Genomic DNA, 9,671 nt, shown 5'->3' on the forward strand with positions numbered 1-9,671 from the left:
TGTCCAAACGTTTTCCACCGAGAGTCAAAATTATTTTTTTCTACGGAAGAGGATTAGGGCCACTGAAAAAAAGAATCTGAAATTATACACACGCATATTTATGCATAAGTCATGCATTTGATTATTATTATTTTATTTTTTATATTCCATTAGTTTAAAATCATGCAAGGTAGAAGAAAAGTCAGTTTTGTCTTATATATTTGTTTTGTATGTTTTTTCATTAGTTTAATTAATGTATAAACCTTCCAAGTTGCACCAAGAACAAAAAAATCTTTTAATTTAATGACTCTAATGCAACATGGTGCAAGTATTTCTAATCCCTTGAATGACCAAAATCTCCTCTGATCCATAACAGAGGATTTAAGAGGCCAGAAGCAATTTATGAAAACAATTCAGAGATTTTGGAAAAACAATCACAACTCAAGTCTTCAAGTGTAAAGACTTTATTTTGTTCCACAGCAGAACCAACTTCAGTTCTGTTGGTAGTAATGATGGAGCCAAACATACAGTAACGTTGCACTTAAACGAACACAAACGGCATCATCATTCCCACAACTTTTAAGACTTTTCGGTGTCATTCACTCTGATAAGGTGTCCGCTTTTCTGGATTTTTTTTTTCCCAGCTGTTTTTGTCATTAAATAAACATCAAACTGAACCAAAACCAGAACGCAAAAAAGTGGTGAAGTCGATTCAACAGCAGAGAAACGGGTCATGAAAAAATTACAGATCAGATGTATTTCATAATCCTTCTCAGTTACTTTTACAAACTGTTGTGCAAACTGTTTATTTATTTTAGAGAAATAAATCAAAGGAATAAGATGCAATCAAATTTTATTTAAGGATTTATTTCCAAATAATTTCTTGAGCAAGGATTTAAAAAAGTAGTCACACCTGATCCAAAGGTTTCGTTGGACCAACAGCACAAGATTAATATCATAAATCTCAGTTTCTAACACTAAATAAAGCCATGGGACAGTTATCAAGCACATTTTTGGTCCTGAGAATCATTATAAGTACATTTTCCACCACTTAAGGCTGCACAAGAAATACATTCTCCATCTGTTCATTACAAGATCCAACAGAAAAGGCAGTTTTTTTTTTTTTTGGAGAAAATTCATTCGTGACATTTTTTAAAAACTGTTTTTGTTGTATTGAGTCAGAAGAGCAGCACTGAAATGCACTTTTAACTTTCCTTGTGGTCAAAGTTTGTATAAAAAGTCGCTGTGCTTTGAACAGTGTTTGTGAAAGTCCACAGGAGGTAGTAGAAGCGGCGCATGTAAACAGTAAGCAGAACCGCCGTTTGGTTGAAGCAACGCTGGGATTTAACAGATGATGCACAGGATTTTTCCGATCTGATGGGAAAACAGCTGCCTTTAGAGAACAAGAAGTCAGAACTATAAACAGGTTTTCTAAGCACTGAAACGCTCAAGAAAGGCATCTGGTTGGGATTTACTAACTTTATCCAAAAAAAAAAAAAACCAAAAAAGAACGAAACCAAAAAAAAAGGTATGTTACATTCTTGGTTTGTGCATTTTTAATGTTAAATCCTAAATTATAGTAAAATATGTTTCTGTACTCAGCAGGATCAGATAGCAACAATCAAGACAGTGTAGGAGTCCGAAGCAGAAAGCTGATTTTCCAAATTGGAACATGCATCTTTTGAGATTTTAGAAACTTTATAGCTGAAGGGATAAAATGTGCAACGGAAAAATATAGAAATATTTGTCCGAAGAACCGATAACACTCCAAAGCTGCAGCGCTTAAAAATTTTGGCACAGTCAAGTGAAATAATGCAGAAATGCCAGCAAACTCTGACTGAATATTAGTTTGACGGATCTGGAAATGAAAAAGAGAGAGAAAAACTTGGACAGATTTGCTGCAGGGACGCAGCGTTCTCAGAGGTTTTAGTCAGACCCTCGGCTCATTAAAGGGTCGTTAAATTCAAAATTTGGCTTCATTCCTTCAACAGGATGACATCCACGTCGTCATGGACACCCTGCAGGAGCAGCTCGCCCTGGAAGTCAATGATCTTCTTCTTCTTGGCCGCCTTCAGCGTCCCCACCAGCGCCTCGAAGATGTTGGCGCAGCGGTCGTCCCTAAATAAGACGCCGAACTTCACACTGGTCTGATCTTTGTCATCTGGAAGAGAATTGGTATAAAAGATTTTACAGGTAAACATGATGGAATATTGAAAAATACAGTGAATAACCAGTGTTTTGAGCTTTTTTCATCCTGTGTCTTGTTATAAATACTAACATATATGTATTTCAATGGGATTTTATGCAATATATCATCACAAAATGGAAAGCAGCAATCAGAGAATTTGAACTTTTTGGTTTACAATTAAAGCTTCCTGTTTAGTGGAAAACCAAGACTACGTATTGCTCTGAACACACCATAAAGATGGCAAAACATGGCGGTGGCAGCAGCATGTTGTGGGAAGTTGAATGAAGCTAAATAAAGAATACAGGGTAAAAATATGTTGGAGGTAAAGACTTGAGAATGAGGCAGAAAAAAACCTAATATACAGCCAGACATACAAAACGGTGGACTGTATTAAAGCAAGTTCATGTCCTAAAATGGCCTAATCAAAGTCAAGACATGTAGTAAGTTAGAAATCTTTGTCATGACATGAGAATTGGTGTTTACAGAAACTATTTTGCTAAACGAAATAGTAGGAGTTATCGCATTATCATTTATCGTGATAAAACATTTTATTCATTGTAGTCGGTATAAATTCCAATTAATGATGTTTAAAACCCCACAAAACTGTCCGTATTGCTGTGATTGTTATTTTTCTTTACTATTCTCCACTGTTTGTTCAATGAAAGAATGAATAAATATCAATGACTTTTGCAGTCACAACAATAGTTACGTAAAAAAGAGGTAATTATGATTATTACTTTTGTGTTTATCAAAATATTGTGATAAAACTTTAAATCCTTGGTTGCTAGGTAACGGGCTGGAATTAGCTGGGGTTGCTAGGTAATGGGCTGGAATTAGTTGGGGTTGCTACGCAACGGGCTGGAATTAGCTGGGGTTGCTAGGTAATGGGCTGGAATTAGTTGGGGTTGCTAGGCAACGGGCTGGAATTAGCTGGGGTTGCTAGGTAATGCGCAGTGATCTTCCAATGTGACTTAATAATCGGGAGATTTTTGAAACGGCTCATTTAAAACATTAACTTATTACCAAGAAACGTTTAAGCGTTGAAGTTGATTTTTTTTTAAATGGGGATGCTTGATGCAGATCTTCCACTTTATAAATTCAAGTTTTTGTGTTAATCTCTCACACAAAACCATAATAAAATAAAATACAATGACATTTGTGCTTTTAATATGACAAAATACGAAAAATATGTGTTAACACCACATGCTTTAGAGCTTAAGGCAAATAACTGACTAACGGGGTCAGTTTTTCGATCAGACAATCTTATCTCATTATGTTTGCCAAATCTAGGAAAGGTTGAGTGTCACATGATTATATTATTTAACTTATTGTTTGTTATAGCAAACAACTTCCAGACACAAAACATCAACATCCTGCCATGCCAGGGATCATAGTCTGGACTCACTTTTGCTGCCAAGTCGCTGAATCTCCTCCACAAGCAAATTTATTTCATGAGACACATTCATTGTTGCTGAAGGGGGGAAAAAACACACAAAAAGGAAACAAATTAGTGAAAAAACATATGAATAAATTTTATTAGATTTTTATAGATGTGGATATGAGACATGAAATGCCCAGAGAAGTGCTACCCTGAACTGACTGCAGAGCTGAGATCAACGTTAACATGCTGCAACTTGAACTAACCAGGGCGGACTGTCACTAATGCGGAAATACAGGATTAGCACCCACAGCTAGCCAACACAAGACACAAATTCGTATTTTTACTCTTTAATTATCAAAGGTAAATATTAATTTTAAGGCGCGGCTTCATTCTCACAACCTGGTCCATTTTTCCTGTGACTTCCGGGTGCAAAACACGGATTTCTCCGCTCAGCACCTCAGACAAATGATCTGCCGGTGCGGATAAAGGAGGTTTTTTCTTTTTTTCTTTTCTTTTCTGTCGGTTGTACTGATTTTATGTCAGATACGAAACATTTTAAAATGTTTACACATAACAACCCCCAAACGTGACGGTAGTAAAAAGAGTTTTACCTTTTTAGGTGTTGTACGTTTTCCTGTAAGGAGATGATGCAGGACTTTCTGAAGAGTCGGCACCCGGTAAGAATGCTGTTGCGTTCAGCGGGTGCTCGGAATTTCCGCTTCTTGAAATCAAGTACAAAAAATGGGGTTTGTGTTTTACATTTTTATCCGTTTATCTGGGAACACATACAAAAAACCTTTAAGTTCAGTGATAAATTATGTACTACACTACATTGTAGCTTTTTCCATTTCCAATCCCAGTGGCAGGAAAAAGTAAAGTCAAGAAGAAATGCAACAAATTGGAATACATTTGCTGACTGAAGCGCTATGAAGAACCTCATAGTGCTGACTTGCGTAAATTTAACTACTTTTCACTGAAAAGCGTCAAAATTAACCTTTTTTTTAATGGTATGTTTCCATTCCGGACCGAATGTAACATGAAAGCATCACGATTACGGGCTGTAATGATGGGAATTCCGGCTCCTTTTTAAGATCCAAATCATTTGATTCAGATCTTCCGTGTGCGAAACATCAGTTTTACATTGGACTGCTACTCTGTTCCAAAAAGGCAGATTTTAATATTTATTGAACCAGGACTGGTCAATCGGAACAGTCAGAATTAGAAGGATTCTGACGGGAAAATTCACGGCAAGTAAAGAACTAGCACATTTGGCCGGCTCGGTCACAGCAAACACATCACCACTCATCTGACTTCATTGTGACACACAGGATGTGATAATTTCACGATCTCTGGTTCATAATGGGCTAAAAGTTGGTTAAGTCTCATATTTATGCATTTGTCAGCAAGAAAGAATTTATTTATTTTATTAAGAAAATTATATTAATGTAATACTTGATATTTTTTTGGCTACGAATTACTTTACATGGTTGAATCTGAAATGGTATGTATACATTTTAATTGTATACATTTCCATCTTGAATGAAAGTTCTACTCTATTTGCATATTTTTATGCTCAAAATGTGGTTTAATTTAGTTAATTATTTCACAATTGCCCTTTTGCATTTTGCGTTATGGTTTGTTCACCATACCAGAATTGCTACATGAAAAAGTTAAGCACATTAGGGTACAAGGAAAACCTTAATTACCACAACGTTAACAAGAATCTAAGTCAAATTATTAATATTTTATTTTTGCAGTGAACAAGGACAATCCTGAGTTATTTTTGTATCATTGATGCCTCTGACATCTTTCTGGAATAACTTTATGAAAACAGACAAAAATCCAGCATATTATTTATTTTCCATAATAATTATAAAGTTAGGGGGAAAGCTACACTTTTTATTCTGAAATTACTCATCCGGGTCCCTACAGGCCAAACAGGAGCCCAGTAACGTTTGGGAACGTCAAGTTAAAGAGTAACATGCATAAAGTCAAGGCTCATACTGGAACTTGGCTCATTGTCCTTTCAAAACAAAAGCTCTTGTTCTCATTTATTTTTTATATGTCTGTGTTTAATTTGTTGAGTTATATTTAGTCAGATCTGTTTAACATTACCCATAAAATTTTATGGGGCCCAAAGTAGAATTTGATTTTGGAGCCTAGTTAAAGCCCACCACATTTATTAATTATTTAAACATTTGTATTATTCACCAAATCATGCTTTGTTGTTAACAGCTGACCCAACATTAGCACTTTAAGAACTTTTTGTGTGAATATTTAAAGTATGATGGTGTATTAGGGTTGCAGGACAAGACCGTTTCTATTTCTATATTTATTCTATTTAATTATTTATGATTTCTCTGATTTACTACTTTGGTCTGGCTATGTTTAATTCATTGTACTTACAGAAAACCATGGAAATTTGTCCCTTGTCAAGATTTATTTGGTAAACAGCATGAAATATTACATACATAATTTCTACAGAAGCTGTAGAAATTATATTACTCAAAGTAGATTACAATTGTTTTGTTTGTATGATCATAACTGTTTGTAGCTCCTTAAAGTGCTATGTAAATAAAGTATGACAGCTTATTAAGGTCATTGTACATAGAAAAAAGAGGAGTACATTTCTACCAAAAAAGAGTCAGACATTATGAGATTAATCTCAGAAATTATCTAGAAAAGCTTTTCTGAGTTTGAAAAGTGAAAACAAAAAATTGCTGTAAAAAATCAGAAGTTTTGAGACTAATCTTAGAAATCTGTGTGGAAAAAACGTGGAATTTTTTCTGTTTGAAAAGTGGAAAAATTGTTATAGAAAATGCTGAGAATTTGAGATTAATTTCAGAAATCTTCATGAGATTTTGTTTTACATTTCTGAGTTTGAAAGTTGGAAATTTTCAATTAGAAATTTTCAGTTATTTTCTAGAAAATTTCTGTTTTTTCTAGAAAAATTTCGACTTTCAAACTCAGACATTTCCACATTTTCATCTAGAAAATTTGAGATTGTTTTTGCGGAAATTTACTCCTTTTTTGTAATAAAATCCAATGATATACAAAACGGCCATTATTTTGAAGGGTAAACCGGAAGAAGCGCTCTGCCTCCGGGCCGGCTTGACAATGACGGCAGGAATGGCGGCTATGATTACCAGAGGAAGGAGCCCCAAGACCCTGAAACTTTACTTCTAACGGCCCAGCGGAGGAGTCTACCTCGGGCCAGGATCGGAACCACCATCCTGTCGCAGATCCAGGGGAGAAGAAGTCTTGTACCGCGAGATCAACGCGGCTGATGCTCACATCGAGGAGGCGGACGCACTTTGCTAGTTTAGCCTTCTGTTCGAGCCGCTGACTTTGATTCAAGGTAGCCGTGTTAGCGGTTGGCCACTTTGGCTTGGCTGCCCAACAAGTTAACTAACTGTGTGAAAGCTATCCTCGGCTGGGTAACCGTGCAGGGGTCAGCGTCGTTTACCGGGATTCAGTATTAGGGACGTTCGCGGAGCACAGTTTTACTGCTAACCTCACCGTTAGCCGACTTGGGATCCTGAAGTCTCATCCGTTTTCGGATCCTGCCCCAGCCATTGGCTAAGGGGGCTAATCAACGGCCAGCTAGTCCGCTTTCCTGCTTCACTCGGTACGACGATGGAAAGCTTAACGCTGAGTGATGTCGAGCAGAAATACTACTCGGAGCTTTTCGTCTACTGCGACACGGACAACACCAAAAAAGTGGCTTCTAATGGGAGAGTTCTTGACCTTTTCCGGGCGGCCCAGCTCCCCAGTGAAGTTGTCCTGCAGGTAAGCTAACCACAACCAGGTAGCAGTTTGCGTAAACTCCCAACCACCCCGTACGCCGCACAAATAGATGTTTATACGGAAGATGTATTAAACGGTGTTGCCTGTCAGAGTGATGACCTGAGGTTAGCCAGGCAGGTTAGCAAAGCTGCGCAGCGAGAGACACACCTTCCTCCGGCTAAAGTTAGCCAAACTACACGGCTGTGAATTAACTTCTCAGCTTCAGATCAACAAAATAAATCCTACACAGACCCGCGAACCTCAGTAACCCTACATGAAGTCAACAAACATGGCTGATAATTAAAATTCAAAAGGATAAAATGGAAACACAAGCAGCTTTAATATCCCTTACATTTTATTAGTATCCATAGACGATCAAAACATTTTAAGGCCCCAAGCTGAACTTTATTAGGGGCCCCTTTTCCAGTAAAAGCCCATTTTCCACCATTATAAGTTGAAAAGAATCACTCAACTGCAAACAAGGAGCAGAAATAAGTAACGATAATCATTATAAACATGGGTATTAAAGAATGCAACTATTTTATTTATTATAAGTAGTAGCTGTATTTGACAGTTTTTAAAATGCTTAAAAATTTGAACCACATTTACTATAGAAAATAAAGTGTACTAAATATCCCTTAAATTGATCATTTATAACTATTTTTCGTTTATACATACTTATTTTGTGGAATAACATTATAATAAACCGATATAAGCTGGTTATTTATAACTGTCGTTTTCTGTAGTTTAATCTGAGTGATGCCTCTTCGGTAGCCACACCATGACTCTCCATATTTTTCCACACCTGGAAACATTTCCAAACTACCAAATTTATCTCTCTTACAGGTGAGAAAAGTGTAGGAACCGTCATTATTTTTATACCGTAAGAAGTTTTTTGATGAAGAATTGACACAAGTAACCAGTTAAGTCCTCATTTTTAGCAACAGTTGCTAAAGTTGTTCTTCAATTCCTTGATATCAACCTAATCTTGTCAAAATGAGTGCTACACAACAAAAAAATAATCTGTTAAGGTTTTCATCCATTGTAAGATGTAATGTTCCCATCAGGCTTCGAGCTGACTGCTCAGTGTTTCCTCCCTTTTCCTTCCACTGATATCTGCCTCCCTGCTGTCAGGGTTGAGCTGACATGCTGCACACACAGGCTTTATGTCACCGTGTGCACTTCTTAATGTAACAGCCAGCTGCAAGCTTAGAGTCTTCACCGCTGATCAACCCTCAAATACATTTTGGTTTTATGATCTAGTTGTGAAATTGTATGTATTCTGCTTAAAGGTAGCATTAATAAATGGGAAGATTAACTGGAACCAATCCTGTGAGATGTTTTAAAAGGTTTTAAGTCTGTAATATTCTTATCTTTCTTACTAAAAAACAATTTCATTGACTATACTAATATATTCCTTGCTTTTAAAACATGTTGGGACGTTTAGAGATGCGCAGATTATATCAGTATTGAATTTAAATCATACAAAAACAATGTTTCTATTCATGATTTGCATCCAAACTAATATTTCCAGTCATTGATTTAAGTTTAATTTAAAAAATAACTAATAATAATGGTATGGGATGATTAGTTTGAGGCATAAATATGGATATTTTTGTAATTTTATTTCTGATGGACTCCAATATAACAAAGAACATGCAGTAGATTTTTGCTTTTATTTGTTCCAGCCATTTAAAGAAATGTTTTAATCCTCAATCTAATCTCCCAAATTAAAACATCCTTTATGGACGTAATTTATTTTAACATCTTAAGATTTTATTTTTAATTGTTTCCCATTGGGCATTCCATTTAATATACATCATTTTTGTGGTTTTAATTTTGAACAACCAAACAAAGTTGGTGTTGCAACGCTCTTTGGCAGCAACTGCTTGGCTCTGCGGCCTCCACCATGTCTGTTTCTGTGCAAATAATGTTGAATTTCTGACCGCATGCATTTCTTTAAGAGCCCCTCAGTTTTCCTTTAGCTTAGTGGCGCCGCCTGACGATTTGCCGTGCGCTGGTGCAAACACGGCGATGTTGAGAGAGCATCTTCAGCTCCTGGTCTCTGTTTAACTCTGACCGTTCTGGTGTGACTCGGCGTCGCTCAGCAGGCCAGTATTTGCCGTTTGTGAGTCAGCATCCTTCTCAAGGTCAACAAGGGGAGGCTGTGTGGTGGAAGAATTGTAATCCCTCTCTAGTTCGAAAATCCACACTGGGCACAGTGTTGATGCTGCAGTGTCATGTTGTAACAGGCTGAGAAAAGTGGCTGGTGCTTTATATGCTCTCACACACACACACACACACACACACACACACACACACACACACACACACACA

The 9,671-nt window shown here is 36.7% G+C and overlaps 2 protein-coding genes across 3 annotated transcripts in view; one reads left to right on the top strand and one right to left on the bottom strand.

The window, feature by feature from the left end:
• Window positions 1-427: 427 nt before the first annotated feature.
• On the bottom strand, window positions 428-7,157 carry abracl (ABRA C-terminal like). Its single transcript, XM_007578227.2, has 4 exons — window positions 7,068-7,157; window positions 4,160-4,269; window positions 3,573-3,638; window positions 428-2,140 (listed from the first exon to the last, which is right to left on the bottom strand). Exons 3-4 carry the CDS (start codon window positions 3,631-3,633, stop codon window positions 1,956-1,958), a joined length of 246 nt encoding a protein of 81 aa, XP_007578289.1. The 5' UTR covers window positions 3,634-3,638; window positions 4,160-4,269; window positions 7,068-7,157; the 3' UTR covers window positions 428-1,955.
• A 5-nt stretch (window positions 7,158-7,162) lies between these two features.
• The window catches only part of reps1 (RALBP1 associated Eps domain containing 1), a 22,711-nt gene continuing 20,202 nt past the window's right edge, over window positions 7,163-9,671 (top strand). For both annotated transcript variants that reach the window (XM_007578329.2, XM_007578405.2), the window contains exon 1: window positions 7,163-7,337. In XM_007578329.2, the coding sequence (XP_007578391.1) occupies window positions 7,185-7,337 (153 nt within the window). In that variant the 5' untranslated portion in view covers window positions 7,163-7,184. The remainder of the gene's footprint in view (window positions 7,338-9,671) is intronic.

Source organism: Poecilia formosa, unplaced genomic scaffold, assembly GCF_000485575.1.
Source record: "Poecilia formosa unplaced genomic scaffold, Poecilia_formosa-5.1.2 Scaffold1, whole genome shotgun sequence".
In the NCBI taxonomy this organism is placed as follows: domain Eukaryota; kingdom Metazoa; phylum Chordata; class Actinopteri; order Cyprinodontiformes; family Poeciliidae; genus Poecilia; species Poecilia formosa.

Bases quoted from the DNA above. Each gene is read 5' to 3' on its own strand.
- abracl (XM_007578227.2), bottom strand. From the start codon at position 3,633: ATGAATGTGTCTCATGAAATAAATTTGCTTGTGGAGGAGATTCAGCGA. The intron at 2,141-3,572 runs GTGAGTCCAGAC...ATTCTCTTCCAG, and splicing joins TCAGCGACTTGGCAGCAAAA to ATGACAAAGATCAGACCAGT.